The sequence below is a fragment of the Hemitrygon akajei genome, chromosome 9 (assembly GCF_048418815.1).
Source record: "Hemitrygon akajei chromosome 9, sHemAka1.3, whole genome shotgun sequence".
Classification (NCBI taxonomy): domain Eukaryota; kingdom Metazoa; phylum Chordata; class Chondrichthyes; order Myliobatiformes; family Dasyatidae; genus Hemitrygon; species Hemitrygon akajei.
In genome coordinates, this window is record NC_133132.1 from 107,264,961 (window position 1) to 107,285,911 (window position 20,951).

Sequence of the window (20,951 nt, forward strand, 5' to 3'; positions counted from 1 at the left end):
AGAGGAAGAAGCTGTTTTGAGTCAAACACATGAAGTTGCGAGGCTCTTTCAGAGCTGTAGACCATAGCTGGTGGAAGTAAAGGCAGAATCAGACAGGATGATTTAAGGATGTTTCTCTAAAGGGTGATCTCTGCTAATTTATCTAACATCTGGTTATCTTCCTCCTCCCCCTTCCTCCATTCTTCACTCTGGCCTCTCCTTTTCTCACCTGCCTATCAGTTCTCTCTGGTGTACCTCCTCTATTCCTTTCTCCCTTGGTTCACTCTCCTCTCTTATCAGCTTCATCTCCAGCACTTTACCTCCCATCACCTCCCAGCTTCTTTCTTCATCCCATCCTCCCCAACCAACTGGCTTCACCTATCACTTTCTCACTTGTACCCTTTCTCCATCCACCATGTTCTTATTCTGGCATATTTTCCCTTTCCTTCCAGTCCTGATGAAGGGTCTTGGCCCAAAAAGTCAGCTGCTTATTCATTTCCATACATGTCACCTGACCTGCTGATTACCTTCAGCATTCTGCATGTGTTGCAGAATCTCTTGTGTTTTTGGTTTGCTGTTGTTGTTTTTTTGCTTGTTGAGCTCTGTTTTATTGTGTTCGGTTATTGCTTGTGTTGTTCTGTTGAACATGCTATTTTGGTGCTGGAATGTATGGTGACACCCATGGGCCGCCCCCAGCACATCCTTAGGTTGCATTGGTTGTTAATGCAAATGACATATTTCACAGCACATTTAAATGTACATGTGATAAATAAATGAATCTGACTAAAGGCAAAATAAAGGCATAATGATTTTTTTTAAACAGCATTCAGTAAGAAACATAGAAAACCTAAAGCACAATACAAGCTCTTCAGCTGACAATGCTGTGCCAAACATGTACTTACTTTAGAAAGTATAGTATCTAATTATTATTTATCGTTAATTTATTTATTTAGACCAAAGTGTTCCCAACATGCAGTCCATGGACCCTTTGCTTAAAGGCAGGGGTCCCCAACCTTTTTTCCACCACGGACCGGTTTAATATTGACAATATTCTTGTGGACTGGCCGACAGGGGGTAGGGTGGGTGTGTTAATCACGACCAAAATATAGGTGATAAGTCAGCTATAAGTCACTTACAAGTGGCTAATACACTCAATTTCATTTCTAAAAGGGTTTATCTAACAAATTTAATATTAAACACACAGTGTGTATTTTCCTCGCATGAATATAGTGATAAGTCAATTATACTTCACTTATAAGTCAATAGCATCACAACATTTTAAGTAACGTTTGGATATTAAACACACAGCACATATTTTCCTCATATGAACATATAAAATCATTGCAACACACCAATATCGCTGAATCAGTGGGAGCTCTGGGCTTGTTTCCCTTCAACAATTTGGTCCCATCCAGCAGTGATGGGAGACAGCGATATTCGAAGAGGGTTCCTTATGTCCAGTCTATTCCACAATTTAGTTTTCATTGCATTCATTGCAGAAAACCCCGCTTCGCAGAGATATTATGTTGGAAATGGACAACGTTTTCAGTGTTTTCATGGCTATCTCAGGATATTCAGCCTTGACTTTGATCCAGAACGCCGGCAGAGATGTTACGTCAAACATACATTTCAGCCCACCGTCATTTGCAAGTTTGAGGAGTTGATCTTCTTCCCGTGCTGACATGGATGATTCACTGGGGATATTCAAAAATAGGTCACAGACCCATTCCTTTGCATGTCTTGGGTCGTTTATGGTTGGGAAGTAACGCTCGAATTCTGACGACAGCGAAGATAGGTGATCGCGCACCAGCTGTGAGAAGGATGGTGCAGCCTCAGTCTCTCCCAAAATTCCAGCTAATGTTGGGAACATGTCAAATATGCCCCTGTCCACTCGCCGTCCACACAGTTCCAGTTGGGCTTTGAAAGCAGACACTTTATCTGCCAACTTGAAGACAGCTGTCATTCTCCCCTGAAGTGACAAAGTGAGTTCATTGAGCAGGTTGAAGATGTCACACAGATCAGTGAGTTTTGCTATCCACTCCTCGTCACATGGTGATTCGTTAAGCCGTTCCAACAGCTGTACTTCGATGTCCTCCACTATGTCGTCGATTCTCCTTGAAACTCTGGTAGCTGAAAGAGAAACCTGTGCCATCTTGTTTGCTGAAGCTTCTCCCAACAGTTCAGGACACAGTTCCTTGGCAGCAGGCAGAATCAATTCTTCACCAACAGTGAAAGGCTTCTTAGCCTTAGCAATACAGCTAGCCACTAAGTACGACGCTCTCAGAGCACCAGCATTTGTGGAGGTGGTGGCACTTGGCACTTGCTTCTGTCCCGCTTGCTCACTTATTCTCCACTCAAAAAACTCAACGTGTTTGTCATTAAGTGCAGGGTGCTTGGACTCAAGGTGCCGAAGCAGTTTTGAGGGCTTTACTGCCTCATTAGACAGCTTGTCTCCACAGATCACACACAGGGGTTTTGGAGTGTGCAAGTCACCGGTTGCATTAGAGCCATATTTTATGTACGAGTCATCATATTTTCTGTTAAAGGAAGCTTTCTTTTTAGTCTTGGCCTCAGCTGTCTCTGCGTTATCATCATCGTTAGGCCTTTTATGTCCCTACCACCTCTTCCAAAGAAACTCTCAAGCGACATTTGTTTTTCACTCATTGAGTAGTTGTAGGTTAATGACTGACTGATGACCTCATGTGCGTAATGACCTCACATGAGTTCAAGTTCAACAGTGGCCATGACAGGGAATGAGGAAAGGTGCAGTTGACTCATATCGTTTCATATAACCAAATCATATCATTCCCTTGCGGCCCGGTAGCACATGCTTTGCGGCCCGGTGGTTGGGGACCACTGCTTAAAGGTATAAACAAAAATTGGGAACATCTGATTAGATATGCATTGTAACAGGACCCTCCAGCCAAAAGAACCTTACCACCCAATTGCACTTATTTGATCAATTAATCTTTTAACTCGTAATTCCTTGGAATTTGTTTTTATTTATTTATTGAGCTACAGCATGGAATATGCCCTTTGGGCTCTTCGAGCTGCACAGCCCAGCAATCCCCCAATTTAATCCTAGTCTAATCACTGGACAATTTTCAGTGATCAATTAACCTACCAACCAGTACATCTTTGGACTGTGGGAGGAAACCGGAGCTCCTGGAGGAAACACAGTCACATGGAGACTATACAAACTCCTTATAGACAACAGTGGAATTCAACCCGCGTCGCTCACTGGTGCTGTATGGTTATGCTAACCAACACCAAAGTGTCATCCAAAAGGTATGGCTCAAGTTATTCAGCATTGACTTAGTTGTCAATCAAATGGCTCGTCATTCAGTGGTAAATGTTCACAAGTGGTTGAGGACTCAAGGAAATATGTCCTCTGCAACACACCAAGTGTTCAACAAAATCCTGTTTCTCGTTATGCAGACTGAATACTTGAATAGAGTTTAGTATGGCCACTTTGTGGAGACATATATTAGCATGGACCAGTAGTATTGAAAGGAAAGGAATCCAAAAATTAGCATAGCACAATCACTCGAGTTGTGCAAGATGTTCTCTTAAGGTGTTGTGTATTGGTGATTCCTCAAGTAGCTGCGGAGGCCGAATCCGAGATCCATATATTTTGGTGAAGTGTGAACATGAGAAAGTGGTGGCTGTGGTCAATGGTTTTGGCTTTTGGTTGTCCAGTCTCTCCTTTTGCATCTGCCTCTTGCTTTCTGTGGCACAGTGGTGGTCACTCTCAAGTAGTGCAGCTCCTTCTTGAACAGATTTCCACTGGGTTTAAATTTTGAGTGCAATGTCTTCCCAGTTTTTAGACATAATGTTGAATTTCTTCAGGCAAATTTTGACATTATCTTTTAAGTGTTCCATTTGCCCACCAGGGGCTAGCTGACCTTTCTTTCAACTGGGAGTGAATGATCTGTTTGGAGAGATTTGAATTAGGCATCCGGATGACATGACCTATCCATCGGAGCTGGCGTTGCTTTATCGTGGTGAAAATGCTGTTCACGTTGGCCTCCTCCAGTACCATGGTGTTAGTGTATCTGTTCTTTCAGCTGATTTTCAAAGTAAACGCAACACAAAAATAAACACAGTATACTACAATGGAGGGTCCTAATAAAGGGTCTCAGCATGAAACATAGAGTCAGAGAGTCATAGAGCATTATAACACAGATACAGGCCTTTCTGCTCATCTATTCCATGCCAAACTGTTATTATTCTAAGTCCCATCGACCTGAAGCTGGACCAGAGACCTCCATACTCCTCCTATTCATATGCTTATCCAAACTTCTCTTAAATGTTACAATCAAACCCGCAAACATAACTTCTCTGGCAACTCATTGCACACTCTCACTGGCCTCTGAGTGAAGAATTTCCCCTAAATGTTTCCCTTAAACGTTTCACCTTTCATTCTTAACCCATGACCTCTAGTTCTTGACTCAACCTCAGTGGAAAAAAAAGTGCTTGCACTTATCCTATCTATATCCCTCAATGTTAACTGTTTATTCTTTTCATAGATGCTGTCTTAAGTGCTGGTGTCCTCCAGCATTTTGTGCCTGATGCTCTGGATTTCCAAAATCAGCAGTATCGCTGATGTTTACTGTATATTATCTAGGCTCTTCAGCTGCCTATTCTTTCTTTGACCACTCATTTTCCCAGCATCATGACCACCATCAGAATTTTGGACTAACAATGAACCCATGAACACAACCTCACTATTTTTTGGGTCTCTTTTTAAATTACTTACTTAATTTAATATGTTTATATATATATATATATATATATATATTTCTTATTGCAATTTATAGTTTTTATTACTATGTATTGCAATGTACTGCTGCCGCAAAACAACAAAATTCATGGTAAATGCCAGTGACGTTAAATCTTATTCTGGTTTTGATTCGGACTTTCCCTTTATTGCCTCATGATTTAGTCAGTCATGACAGTAGCAAGAATTATCAGCACAGTCTGTAATAAAAACAACTGCCCACACATTTCAGACTGCAATTGAGTAGCAGTAAGTTAAACTGTCTAATCTATATATTTTCTTTGCCATATTATTTTAACATGACATGCTATGTCATGCATGAAGATATAATAAAAGGGCATTTTGCTAGTAAGAAATCAATTAAATGTTCTCATTGTGTCTGGCTATGAAGCTGTAATCCTTTAAAGTATGTGGTACCCCATGAGGCCAATTATTACAGTTTAACACCATATTTTATACCATTGCACAGACAAGGCCACCATTTATTTATTTTCCTTGAGAAAGGAAAGAGAAAATGGTTCCTGACACACTGCAGCTTGTACAGTGGAAGGATTTCTGTCAGGGACGCTTGGTGTGAAATTCAAGGATTTTCATTCTGTGAGAATGTGATACAATGGGAAATCACGGTCATAGAGTCATAGAACAGTACAGCACAGAAATAAGCCCTTTGACCTAAATAGAACCATAGAGCCACAGAACACTACAGTACAGTACAGGCCCTTCAGCCCTGTATGTTGTGCCGACCCATATAATCCTTAAAAAAAGTACTAAATCCACACTACCCCATAACCCTCCATTTTTTCCATGAGGAACTAATGATCTATGACTATTCAGTCATATCTATGACTAATGACCTCATGACTATTCCATGAGGAACTAATAATCTGCCTAGTTCCATTGACACATACTCGGACCATAACGCTCCATACTTCTCCCATCCATATACCTGTACAAAATTCTCTTAAATGTTGAAATCGAATATGCATCCATCATTTCAACTGGCAGCTTGTTCCACACTTTCACCACCCTCTGAGTGAAGAATTTCCTCCTTATGGTTCCCCTAAATATTTCACATTGCTCCCTTAAGTCATGACCTCTAGTTCAGTCTCACTTAACCTCAGTGGAAAAACCCTGCTGCACTTACCCTTTCTATATCCTTCATGTTGTATACCTCTATCAAATCTTCTGCCTAGGGAATAAACACTCTACACTCCAAGGAATAAAGTCCCAGCCTATTCAATCTTTCCCTATAACTCAGATCCTCACATCCAGGCAACATCCTTGTAGATTTTCTCTGCACTCTTTGAATGAATATATTTACAATGTTCTTCAAATACTACTAAACTATTAAATACACAACAAACACCATTTCTGAGGAATATTTGGATTTGTAATCCCTGTTCCCTTTGTTCTACCACACTCCTCCATATCCTAACACTTACTATGTAAATCGCACCTTGGTTTGTCTCTCAATGTGTAATGCCTCACACTTGTCTGCATTAAATTCCATCTGCCATTTTCAGCTGATCCAGATGCCACTATAAGCTCTGATGGACTTCCTTGCTATCCACTACACCCCCAGTCTTGCTGTCATCTGCAAATTTACTGATCCAGTTTACAACATTATCATCCGATTGTAGCAATAGATGACAAACAACATCGACCTAACTCCAAATCCTGTGACATATCATAGAAAGAGGTAACCTTTAACTCTACCACTCTCTGGCTCCTCCAGCGAAACCAATGTTGAATCATGTTTACGACCTCATCCCAAATGCTAAGCAACTGAATCTTATTAACCTATGTCCTCCCATGCAGGACCTTGTCAAAGGACTTGCTAGAGTCCATGATAGCTTAGCTTCATCAACTTTCTTGGCAACTTCTTCAAAAAACTGTCTAAGATTGGTGAAATACAATGAACCACAGACAAAAACGTGCTGACTATCCTGTTCTATCCAAATACTTATAAATTCTGTCTCTTACAAACCCTTCGAATAACTTACCCACTACTGATGTCAGGGTCACTGGCCTATAATTTCTTGGCTTATCTTTCTTAAAGAGTGTGTCTTTCTTAAACTGGCATCTCTCCTGGTGCTAAGATAATTTTAAATATCTCTGTGAGGCCTCCTGCCATTCCAGCACTAGCCTCCGAAAAGGTCTAAGGGAACACCTTGTCAGGCCCTGAGGATTTATCCACACTAATTTGTCTTAGACAGCAAACACCTCCTCAGACACCATGGTGATATTTGGGAAATCATGGTAGTACATTTCCAGGTTAGCCTGGAGTTTCTCTTGGAGCCAATGTCTTTACTTTCCTAGAAACTTAAGGAAATTTGGCATGTCACCAAATGTTTCTGCTTCAACCATCACCCCTGGCAGCATGTTCCATGCACCCACCACTTTCTGTGTAAAAAGAAAGTGAAGCTAACATCTCTAACTTTTCTTTCCTCCCTACTCCTTAAAATTATGCCCTCTCATATTAGCCAATTCCACTCTGAGGAAAAATCTCTGAATATGCTCTCTACATATGCCTTTTACCATCTTGTACACCTCTATCAAGTCACTCCTCATCCTATTTCACTTCAAAGAGAGGAGCACGGAGGGCACTCCATTGCCACTGAAGTCACTGGTAAAATTCGGTCATAGTGCTCCACAGTCTACATGGTAAGATACAGCCAGGATCATCAGAAACAAACACATTTTTAGAAAACAGTTTCTAAGCATAGAAGAGTACGGCACAGTACAGGCCACTTGGCCCACAAAGTGCGCATTCCACACACTTATCTTTCTGTGTAAAACTACTTACCTCTGACATCCTCCCTAGACGTTTCTTCAATCACCTTAAAATTATGCACCCTGGTATTAAGCCACTTTCAGTTTGGGAAGCAGTCTCTGGCTATCCAATCTATCTATGTCTCTTATCATCTTGCATAGCTCTATCAAGTTACCTCTCATCCTTCTTCACCTCAAAGATAAAAGCACTAGATCACTCGACCTATCCTCATCAGATTTTCTCTCCAATCTAGGCAACATCCTGTTAAATCGCCTATGTACCCTCTCCAAAACTTCCAAAACCTTCCTACAATGAGACAGACAGAACTGAACACAATATTCCAAGTCTGTTCTAGGGTGGGTTTTATAGAGCTGCAATATCACTGTAAATACCAGTGCATAAACTGAGAATTTGGCCCTAATTTTCGGTCCTAAGATTAGGGGGTCGGCTTATACAGAAGGTGCCGACTTGGGAAAAATGAATACACGGAAGACAGGTCATATTTATTGGCTGTTTTTGAGTCAAATTCATTCCACTGTCGATGCATGAATTCTTTGAATGGATTGTTTAAACTCACATCTAGTGGCTGGAGCACGGACGTCAAACTACCAGGGATGACGGCAAAGTCTGAGTTTTCAGCTTTCAATGCTGCTTTTGTCTCACCTGACAAGTGTGCTTTGAACATGTCCCAGACAAGTAGTGACTTTTCCTTCCTGAAACCTTCTGGACGTCGACGGCACACCTCTTTAACCCACTTCAAGCAATCCGCTTCGTCCATCCAGCAGCATTCTTGAACGTAAACAACAACACCCCGCGGGAATTTTCTGAGCAATCTTTGCTTTTTGTCTCAACAGAAGATCACATCTATTCACAAATCGGGTGCACCAACTTTGCATAGCTTTGAAATTTTCGCTGACCTCCTGGTGTTTTTCGGTCCATTTCAACACTTTGAACTTGAATAATTTCTCTGGTAACAATGTGTCCAGACGATCGCTGGTGATTCACCCACTCTAAAACTTTTTCTTCCAGTTCTGGCCACTGGCATGTTTTCCCGCGGTTTGCACATTTCGTCTTTGGCATTTCCCTCAGTGTGTCCTCTGTCTTTCTCCACTCTTCCACTTGTTTCTCGTTTACACCAAACTTCTTAGCAACTGCAGAATTATTCATTCCTTTAGCAAAATCAACAACCTTCAGCTTGAAGTCAGTATCATATTGCATTAGTTTTAATCTTTTGTACACGGTGGTCGCAAACTCAATAGTGAGTACACGTACTGATCCCGCCACCCCGTGTTTTGTTTTAATGAGATTACAATGGGCGCTAAATGGTTTCACGGGGGTTACATTTCAGAAGATTTTTTACCATTGGGAACCTAATCCAAAATTTCCCTCCCTGATTTATTAATTAAGAATTCATTTATAACGCTCTACAATGTGTAGGCCTGTTTTCTTAGCAGGTACTGGTTCACAAAATCTCCAGGTTCTGGATCCGGCAAAGCTGAGTACCAACATGTGAGATCTTGTGATCTTTTCTGGTTAAATCAAAAACCTCTACAAAAGGGATCGGCTTATGCAAAGGTAACATGAAAAAGTCACTTTTTTAACCTTGAAAACGGGATTCTTCTTATACTTTGGGTCGGCTTATACACCGGAATTTACGGTACCTCATGGTTCTTGAACTCATTCCCCTGAATACACTTTTTTAACCATCCCATGCAGCAAAATTAATGCAAAAATTTGATTTAATTAAAAAGAATGACGTGTTTCTATAAAGAAACACTTCAAAGTTCAAAGTAAATATATTATCCAGAGATTCATTTTCTTGCAGGCATTCACAGCGGGACAAAGGTATACAACAGAATAAATGTTAAATTGCACATAAAGACTAACAACCAATGTGCAAAAGAAAACAAATTATGCAAATACAACAAAGACAAATAATAATAACAATAAATAAGTAATACTGAGAACATGAATTGTTGAGTCCATGAAAGTGAGGTTGTGGATTCAGTTCAGAGATGAGATGAGTGAACTTATCCAAGCTGGTTTAGGAGCCTAATGGTTGAACGGTAATAACTGTTCCTGAACCTGGTGGTGTGGGACCCAAGGCTCAAAGTACAAAGTTCAATGTAAATTTATTATCAAAATACTATATACAACCCCGGGATTTATTTTCTAGTGAGCATACTCAAAAAATCTATAAAATAAAAATAATATAACAGAATGAATGGAAGAACCAACGAGGTGATCAGAGTGCAAAAGACAACAAACTGTGAAAATACTTAGGAAGAAATAATAATAAATAAATCAGCAATAACTATCGAGAACATGAAATGAAGAGTCTTTGAAGTGAAGCCATTGATTGTAGGGATATTTAAATTAATGGGGCAAGTGAAACACAAAAACATAGAAAAGCTACAGCACAATACAGGCCCTTCGGCCCACAACACTGTGCCAAACATGTACTTTCTTAGAAATTACCGAAGGTTACCCATGCCCTCTATTTTTCAAAGGTCCAGGAGTCACTTAAAAGACCCTATCGTATCTGCCTCCACCACCGTTGCTGGGAGCCTATTTCACGCACTTACCACTCTCTGCATAAAAAACTTACCCCTGACGTCTCCTCTGTACCTACTTCCAAGCACCTTAAAACTGTGTCCTCTCGTGTTACCCGAAAAAGCCTCTGACTATCCACATGATCAATGCCTCTCATCATCTTATACACCTCTATTAGGTCACCACTCATCCTCTGCCACTCCAAGGAGAAAAGGCAGAGTTCACTCAACCTATTCTCATAAGGTATCCTCCCCAATCCAGGCACCATCCTTGTAAATCTCCTCCATATCCTTTTATAGTTTCCACATCCTTCCTGTAGTGAGGTGACCAGAATTGAGCACAGTACTCCATGTGGGGCCTGATCAGGGTCCTATATAGCTGAAACATTACCTCTCAGCTTGTAACTCAATCCCACAGTTGATGAAGGCCAATGTACCATAAGCCTTCTTAACCACAGTCAACCTACACAGCAGCTTTCAGTATCCTATGGACCCAGACCCCAAGATCCCTCTGATCCTCCACACTGCCAAGAGTTGAACCATTAATACTATATTCTGCCATCATATTTGACCTACCAAACTGAACCATCTCACATTTATTTGAGTTAAACTCCTTCTGCCACTTCTTAGCCCAGTTTTGCATCTTATCGATGTCCCACTATAACCTCTTGTAGCCCTCCACACTATCCACAATACCCCCAACATTTGAGTCATCAGCAAATTTACTAACCCATCCCTCCACTTTCTCATCCAGGTCATTTATAAAAATCACGAAGAGTAGGGGTCCCAGAACAAATCCCTAAGGCATACCACTGGTCATCAACCTCCATGTTGAATATGAGCATGCCTTCTGTGAGCAAGCCAATTCCGGAATCACAAAGCAATGTCCCCTTGGATCTCATGCCTCCTCACTTTCTCAATAAGGCTTGCATGGGGTACCTTATGCAGGTGAGTAAAGTTATCCCCTTTGGTTCAAAAGCCCGAAGGATGAGGGATAGTAAATCTCCTGAACCTGGTGGTTTGAGTCCTGAGGCCTGTGTACCACCTCCTTGATGACAGTAGCAAGAAGAGAGCATGTCCTAGGTGGTGGGAGTCCCTGATGATGGACGCTGCTTTTCTGTAACATTGCTCAATAGTTAGGAGAGCTTTACCTGTGATGGACTGGGCCATATCCAGTGCTTTTTGTGGGATTTTCCATTCAAAGGCATTGATTTTTCCATAGCAGGCTGTGATGCAACCTTGTTCCTTTTAACTAAGACAAAGCTGCTCGTCTATATGAAATTAATTCACAAAAAGTTGACAGGTACTGCCTCAACAAGACTGTTATAGACTGTAGCTTTCCCAAGCATTTGTTCAATATTTAATATTCAATATGAACTTATGATCTGAAATAAAAACATTTTAAAATGTTCAATGTGTGTTTCCATTGTTGAACGTGAGAAAAATCCCTGCTTGCATTCAGTGCAGGAATAAGCGCATTGATGGAACCAAGGGAAAGATTGGCCGATATTTTCACCGTGGAATCAGAAAAAAATGTTTGAGAAGCTTTGGGGGAGAAAAAAGATGAAATTTAGAAGCTAATTGAATCATTCCATGTAAGAACTTCTAAATCAGCAATTTCTCCATGGACTCTCAAAGCTACAGAACTCTAGAAAGAGATGTGCTTGTTAACAATTCATACAGAGAATAAATGTGAGCAGCATTTTTATTTAGTTTTTTCCTGTTATTTATTCTGGCAGAAAAAGTACAGAAATATTAATCTGTATCAAGGAGCTTACAATTTGGTCACTTTATTAGGTTCACCTGTACACCTGCTCATTAATCCAAATATCTAATCGGCTAATCATGAAGCAGCAACTCAATGCATAAAAGCCTGCATACATGGTCAGACATGGTTCAGTCATTGTTCAGACTAAACATCAGAATTGGCAAGAAATGTGATTTAAGTGACTTTGACCGTGGAATTATTATTTGTGCCAGCAGGATGGTTTGAGTATCACAGAAACTGCCAATCTCCTGGGATTTTCACACACAATAGTCTCTCGAGTTTATAGCTAATGATACAAAATAGAAAGTATCCAGTGAGTGGTAGTTCCCTGGGTGAAAAGGCTTTATTAATGTGAGAGATCAGAGGAGAATGGTCGGATAAATTAAAGCTGATGGGAAGGTGACAGAAACTACGTTGAAAAGTGGTGTGCAGAAGAACACCTCTGAATGCACAACACATCAACCTTGAAGTGGAAGGGCGATGGCGGTAGAAGACCACAAACATACTTTCAGTAGCTACTTTGTAAGGTACAGGAGATCCCCATTAAAGTGGCCACTGAGTGTATGATAATTATACATCTCTTTTTCACTCTCCAGCTTCTTCCCCACCACCATCAGGTTCCTGAATCAACCTGAAAAACACTAACACAGGCTCCAACTATATTTCTTTTCTCTCTCTCAAGCTGCACTAGTGTAATTATATTTACTTTGTTGTTTACTTTTATGCACCTGTAAGTAATGTATAATTTTTCTTAAGTTTATGTTAACTTATATTCAAAGTACTGTAATGCTGCTGTAAAGAGCTAATTTTCTTGACAATCATACCCTGGGTATGTATGCCCACAATAATCCACATGAACTGAACGGAAACATCTGACTTTAGGGCTGAGGAGATTTAAAAAACACAACTATTCACATTCCCGTTGGTAATTTTTCACAGGGCATTTGCACTTCCAAAGAATATTAACATGGAAGATATGGCAAATTCAAATACCATGCATACAAAATATAAAAACCTCACACTTTGTACTTTGTAAAATTTTTGTAAAGTTTTTTGTAAAGTTTAAATGACTCAGAAAAATGACTGGGTGTAATTGGACCACATGGGGTCTTGGAGCTGGAAGGCTCTGTACAATACTGAATCTCTAAATAATACACTATAGGAGGCTAGGACCAGATGGCACAGGCTCAGTATTGAAGGACACGCTGTTGGAATAGAAATGAGGAGGAACTTATTTAGCCAGAGGGTAGCGAGTCTGTGGAATTCTTTGCCAAAGGTGGTTGTGAAGGCCTTGTCATTGTGTGTATTTAAAGTGGAGGTTAAGAGGTTCTTGATTAGTCAGGGCATCAAAGTTTATACAGAAAACACAGGAGAATGGTATGAGTGGGTTTTCATGATGGGGTGATGGAGCAAACTCAGTGGGCTAAATGACCTAATTCTGCTCCTATGTCTTATGGTTTTCTGGGCTCACATTTTTCCTCCTGGAAATAGGGTAACAATGTCCAAACTGGGAGAGGTAACCCAATTTGGAGTCTATTTTCAGTCACTTACCCCGGCAGACTGGTCTGTGGTCATTCCATGCGGCCAACGTGTCTGTCACCTTCTGACAGATGATGCCTTTGGAGCCCTGAAGGACATAACCATCTTCACATGCGAACTGTAAACTGGCTCCCAACCTGGTTAAGCACAAATAGAAATGGAAAGTTTACTCCTGTAAATGACCGTCTTTTCCTTCAACTAAACATAATAGTTCTCGACTCTAGAGGTGCAATCATTTTGTATGAACGTCACTTCCTGTACATAAGCTGTTTCTTTTTATATCATTTCCTGAGTAGGTTAGATTTTAAACTATTTGAAACACATGGTCGAAAAACATACATGTCCATCTACTCTTTATTAGCCCTTGTGTCTCTGAGTCTTATGCTTTTGGAAATATCAGCAAACATTTAGTAGATATATTTTGAAAGAATTATTATGTTTATCTTTGTGCCACTAGTTTACTCTTGTTTAACCAGCATAGTGTTCCATATATGTTCTCTTTGATTAACACCAGTTGTGAGAATAATCAGCAGCATTCATCATAGAAAAGTTCAACATAGAAACAAACTCTTTACCCATATAGTCTGTCCTGAACCAGTTAAACTGTCAACTCTCATCGACCTGCATTGGGGACTGGTACCTCTACAATCCATGTGCCTGCCCAAACTTCTCTTAAACATTGAAATCAAGTATTGTAGTCCTAACTTTTTCAATCTTTGCATATAACTCATGTCCTCCATTCCCAGAAACATCCTTGTTAATGTTCGTGGTACTCCTTCAGCCTTATTTACATCTTTCCTGTAGTTGGGTGACCAAAATGTTACACAAGACTCCAGTTTAAGCCTCACCAACATCTTATGAAACTTCAATGTAACATCCCATCTCTTGTACTCAGTAGTTTGATTTCTGAAGGCAAATGTACCAAAAGCTTTCTTTATGACTCTATCTGTTTATGACACCACTTCCAATGAATTATGGACCTATATTCTCTGACCCCTTTATTCTACAGCAGTCTTCAGTGCCCTACATTCACTGTGTAAGACCTACATGTTGCATTTGTCTGTATTAAATTCCATCTGCCATTTTCAGCCCGTTTTTTTAGTAGGTCCAGACCCTGCTGCAAGCTTTAATAGTTTTCCTTGCTATCCACTACACACCCAATCTTGGTGTAATCTGCAAATTTGTTGATCCAGTTAACTACATTATCAACCAGGTTATTGATATAGATGACAAACAACAAGGGATTCAGCACCAATCCCTGCAGCACTCCACCAGTCACAAGCCTCCAGTCAGAGAACCAACCATCTACTACAACTCTTTGACTTCTCCCACAAAGCCAATGTCTAATCCAATTTATTACCTCAACTTGAATGCCGAATGTGACTGAACCTTCTTGATCAATCTCCCATGCCTTGTCAAATGCTTTGCTAAAGTCCGTGTAGACAACGTTCACTGCCATACCTTCATCAACTTTTCTGGTTACTTCCTCTAAAAGCTGTATGAGATTGGTTAGACACAACCTAACAAGCATGAAGCCATGCTGACTCTCCTTAGTCAGTCCATATCTATCCAAATACTTATATATCCATTCCCTTAGAATACCTCCCAATAACTTTCCCACTACTGATGTCAGGCTCTTGGGCCTATAATTTCTCAGTTTATCTTAGAACCTTTTTAAACAGTGGAACAACATTAGTGATCCTCCACACAGGCAGCACCTGAAGTTAGGACTAACCTCAACTGTAGCTTCTATTCTATTATTGTCACAACAACACACACAAAATGCTGGTAGAACACAGCAGGCTAGGCAGCATCTATAGGGAGAAGCAATGTCAACGTTTCGGGCCGAGAACCTTCACCAGGACTAACCGAAAAGAAAGATAGTAAGAGATTTGAAAGTAGAGGGGGGAGGGGGAAATGCGAAATGATAGGAGTAGACCGGAGGAGGTGGGACGAAGCTAAGAGCTGGAAAGGTGATTGGCGAAAGTGATACAGAGCTGGAGAATGGAAAGGATCATGGGACGTGAGGCCTCAGGAGAAAGAAAGGGGGGAGGGGAAAGCACCAGAGGGAGATGGAGAACAGGCAAACAACTAAATATGTCAGGGGTCAGGGATGGGGTAAGAAGGGGAGGAGGGGCATAACAACTAAATATGTCAGGGATGGGGTAAGAAGGGGAGGAGGGGCATAACAACTAAATCCCTGACATATTTAGTTGTTTGCCTGTTCTCCATCTCCCTCTGGTGCTTCCGCCCCCCTCCTTTCTTTCTCCTGAGGCCTCCCGTCCCATGATCCTTTCCCTTCTCCAGCTCTGTATCACTTTCGCCAATCACCTTTCCAGCTCTTAGTTTCATCCCACCCCCTCCGGTCTACTCCTATCATTTTGCATTTCCCACTCCCCCCACTACTTTCAGATCTCTTACTATCTTTCCTTTCGGTTAGTCCTGACGAAGGGTCTCGGCCTGAAACATCGACATTGCTTCTCCCTATAGATGCTGCCTAGCCTGCTGTGTTCTACCAGCATTTTGTGTGTGTTGTTGTTTGAATTTCCAGCATCTGCAGATTTCCTCATGCTTATTCTATTATTGTGTTTCTTTTACTACTCCCTCAATGTATTTATGGAGTCCATATGGCATGGAAACAGGCCTTTTGGCCCATGCTGACCTAAATATCCCATATAAGCAAGACCCACTGCCTGCATTTGGCCCATTTCCTATCCTTAGATCTACTCAATATGTTCTGGAATGAACTGAATGCATGGTGTACAATACAAAGTTTTTAACTGTACTTTCACTGCTTGTGACAATAATAATCCAATTACCAATTACATTTGGAAAGATCAGTGAAGTGTAATCAAAACATTATCACGAACATCAGTCATAAGGCAGAAGATACACAAGTCTAAAAGCATGTATAACCCAGCTCAAGGGCAGATTCTAATCCATTACTATAAAGCTATTGAATGTTTCCCTAGTACAATAAGATGTACTTCTGACCTCTCAGTCTACCTTGTTATGAGTTACACCTTATCTTGTTTGCCTGCACTGCACTTTCTATGTAGCTGTTATATTGTAATCTGCATTCTCAATGTTCAAAGTTATTTTATTATCAAAAATACTGTATGTGTTACTGTATACTACCCTGAAGATTTTCTTGTAGAACAAAGAAAAACTACACACAAAGACTGATAAACAAGAGACATAAGAAGAAGACAAGCTGTGCAAATGTAAAAAATAAGTAAATAAATAATACAGTGAACATGAGTTGTAATGTCCTTGAAAATGAGTCGATTAGGTTGTGGAATCAGTTCAGTTAAGCTCAGTGAAGTTATCTACTCTGGTTCAGGAGTTTGATGGTTGAAGGGTAATAACTTCCTGAACCTGGTAGTGTGGAACCTAAGGTTTTTGTACCTCCTTCTTAATGGTAACAAAGAGAAGACAGCATGATCTGGATAGTTTGGGTCCTTGATGATGGATGCTGCTAGCCTGCCTCACCACTCCCTGGAACATAGGCCTGAGTTATGGCAACATTCTCATAGATTTTCTTTGCATTCTTTCCACCTTAATGATGTCTTTTCTATAAACCAGTAACCAAAATTGTACAGAATACTATTGATGTGGCCTTGGGCTTCCTGTGATATCCTAATTAGTACATACAGAAATATTAGAAAACAGACAGTCAATATCAATAAGAAAAGTTGTGTTAATTTCATTCCCTTGAGATTAATAAGGATTGATAATGCACCAACAGACTGCATAGTTACTAACATAAAATACGCTTACATCATTTCTAAATGTCAATCTATTTAGTAAAAGCAATGGATTTATTGGGTCTGCCTTATTTCTTCAGTTTTAATAAAAGTTAACTATATTTGCATTGACTAATTGCTGTATCAATTATCTGTTATTATCTGATGTAACTCCAGGCTGCTCACTGAATCTTTTCAAGATAAAATATCATTTCTTGTTCAATCATTTCTAATTCAATAGAGAACAAAAAACAGTAAAGGGTTTTAAAACAGATAAATAGACATTGTTCTTGTTCTCAAAACTACTTATGGACTCGTATCATAACTTAATCATAAGACATTTGTCACTGATGTAATCACATGGTGTCTGAAAATACCAGACAATTCAAATCAATAGCCAAGAACGAATGAGGCAGAAAGAAAAATGCTGATCATGTTCTGCAGGTCTTAGCAAAACACAGCCAGAATCTACTTGAACATTGCACTTCTCCTATTTGATTAGAAAACAAACTCTGTGGTGTGTAGGATTCCAGTGACACTGCTCCATTCATAATAGACTCTCTCACCTTATCATCTATTGATGGCTTTCTTTTGTGCACACTAAATTTCACTCTCCAGCTCTTTGCAGAAGCACAAACGCACGCAGATCTATTAAACATTTCTCTGACTCACAAATCCCAATTTCAAACAAATATTGACTCAGCTCCACTTCAAAGATGCTAACTATCCCAAAGAGCAAAAAAGTTCACATCTGGAGTTCACATCTGGAGGCCTGCAGATGTTCTATGAGTGCCATCTAGCCCAATCCGAAACAAATACAGTACTTTCATCTTCTTCAACCCCTTACCTCTTCCACCTACCTCTCCCAACTCCTCACTTCATTTTACCACACCCACCCTCCCCCTCACTTGGCTCCACCATCACCTGCATACAAGAGATTCTGCAGGTGCTAGAAATCCAGAGCAACACCCCCACAAAACACAGCAGGTCAAGCAGCAGCTACAGCAGAATAGAATAGACTGCTCTGGGCTGAGACCCTTCATCAGGACTGGCTTACCACCCGCCAGATTCCTCCTCAGCTGGATTCACATATCAACCTGTGGTCCTCGCCCTACTCCCACCATCTAATTTGGGCTTCGTCTCCCTTTGTGTCCAGTCCTAATAAAAGTGGAGACAACTGTACCTGTGATGGAACTAACTCAGATTAAGTCTTCAATGCAAATAGCAGGGGTGAACTCAAAGGCCTGCTTCAGTTTTGCATGTCTCTATGACTATTATTCTTCTCCTGACTCTGGTTATGTCATATTACTATGAATCTGCTAATGGCTTGAGATTCGTCCTGCAATTAATAGAGAGATAAGCCTGTTCTGGGACACTTCAACCTCCTCACTTTTTCTAATCATTACTTAATTTGCCCAGTTATCTTTTGTGGAAATTCTAAAGGCTTCCTAATGCTTGGCTTTCACTAGGTACTACCATTCACTCGTGCCCACACTGTTCCAGAACAGATGGCTCCCATTTAGGCCTCCTCTGCCACTTGTAGACTCACCAATAGACAACCCCTTACGAGAACATCATACTCAACTCGAGTGATCACATAGCTACTAGTACTCTCTAGGCCACACATGCTTTCTGAATTAGAAGACTATGGATTCAATTCCCAGACCAGGGCCTTAAACACATTAATGAGTTTGGGAGCCCAGTGTTATCTCACATCTGAGGTATTAAACTGAAGTTCTGTCTCTCATCAGAAGTCACAGTAAAACATTCCATGCTCTGACTTCAAGGGGTGGATACTTTTAGTGTCATCATAAGTATTTAAATTAAAATAAACAAGACAAAAGCACGTCATAAACTCAAGAGATTCACCAAATGTGGGAAATCCAGAGAAAAACACAAATGTTGGTAGAACTTAGCAAGGAAGTTCATTTTTTACAGGTGTCACCATGCTTCAGGCTCGAACATACTATGCCCACAAATTGTGAAACCTAATCTGTATGTCTTTGAAATATGGGAAGAAACCAGAAAACTCAGAGGAAACCCACACACTGATGGAATCAGAATCAGAAACACAATCAGGTTTATTGTCACTGGCAGGTGGCGTGAAATTTGTTAACAGCAGCAGCAGTTCAATGCAATACATAATCTAGCAGAGTAGAAATAATAAATAAAATAAAAATAATAAACAAACAAGTAAATCAATTACATATATTGAATAGATTTTAAAAGATGTGCAAAAACAGAAATACTGTATATTTAAAAAACAGTGAGTTGGTATCCAAAGATTCAATGCCCATCTAGGAATCGGATGGCAGAAGGGAAGAAGCTATTCCGAAATTGCTGACTGTTTACCTTCAGGCTTTTGTACCTCCTGCCTGATGATAACAGTGAGAAAAGGGCATGCCCTGGGGTGCTGGAGGTCCTTAATAATGGACGCTGCCTTTTTGAGACAACGCTCCCTAAAGATGTTCTAGGTACTTGGTAGGCTAGTGTCCAAGATGGAGCTGACTAGATTTACAACCCTCTGCAGCTTCTTTCGGTCTTGTGCAGTAGCCCCTCCATACCAGACAGTGATGCAGCCTGTCAGAATGCTCTCCATAGTACAACTACAGAAGTTTTTGAGTGTATTTATTGATATGCCAAATCTCTTCAAACTCCTAATGAAGTATAGCCGCTGTCTTGCCTTCTTTATACCTACATCGATATGTTGGGACCAGATTAGATCCTCAGAGATCTTGATACCCAGGAATTTAAAGCTGTTCACTCGCTGCACTTCTGATCCCTCTATGAGGATTGGTATGTGTTCCTTCGTCTTACCCTTCCTGAAGTTCACAATCAGCTCTTTCATCTTACTGATGTTGAGTGCCAGGTTGTTGCTCAGAAGATACAAAAGCCTGAAAACATACTACCAGTTTCAAGGGCAGCTACTATCACGCTGTTATTAGACTTTTGAAAGTCCTCTTGTATGATCAAGATAAATTCTTCAAAGTTCAAAGTAAATTTATTACTGAAGTATTTATATGTTACCATATATAACCCTGATTCATTTTATTTATTTATTATTTTATTCATTTGTAGATAGAGCATGGTAACAAAACTTCTGTCTCACTGCCCAACTACACCCATGTAAGCAACTAACCTACTATTCTGTATAATTTTGGAATGTCAGAGGAAGCCCATGCGTTAATGGCGAGAATGTACAAACTCCTTACAGACAGTGTTTGAAGCAGAACCAGGGTCACTGGTGCTTAAAGTGTTACACTAACATCTAAGCTACCATTCTGCCCTTGCAGATTATAATAGTGGGCATTCACAATAGAACAAATATATAGAATAGAATCAATGAAAAACTACACACATGATCTTCTAATCTTTTAGTTTACTTAATAGTTTACCCACATTGCTCACTCTCTGCAACTTAATATTATATACTGTATTCTATTATTACTTCTCTCTTCATGCCTTTATGCTTGGAGTTATCTGGCAAAACAATTCTTTCACCTTACTTTGGTATGTGTAAACTTATTATGTTCTGTCAAACACAAAGAAAATATTTTTTTCTTATTAAATACAACTCGGAAGGAAATCGGAAGACAATAAGGCATACAAATAGAATTAGGCCACTTAGCCCATCTAGTCACTCCACCATTCCATCATGACTGATTTATTAACACCCTTGCCTCCATTCTCCTGTCTTCTCCCCATACCCTTTGACTCCCTTACTAATCAAGAACCTAGCAACCTCTTCTTTAAATATACCCCAGTGAGTTGACCTCCACAGCCATCTGTGGTAATGAATTCCATGATTCACCAC

General features: G+C 40.2%; 1 protein-coding gene across 1 annotated transcript in view; it reads right to left on the reverse strand.

Moving 5' to 3' along the window:
- The window catches only part of LOC140733433 (CUB and sushi domain-containing protein 1-like), a 2,013,313-nt gene that overhangs the window by 623,739 nt on the left and 1,368,623 nt on the right, over positions 1-20,951 (reverse strand). Inside the window, exon 9 of the mRNA XM_073056756.1 lies at positions 13,404-13,528. Within this exon, the coding sequence (XP_072912857.1) occupies positions 13,404-13,528 (125 nt within the window). The remainder of the gene's footprint in view (positions 1-13,403; positions 13,529-20,951) is intronic.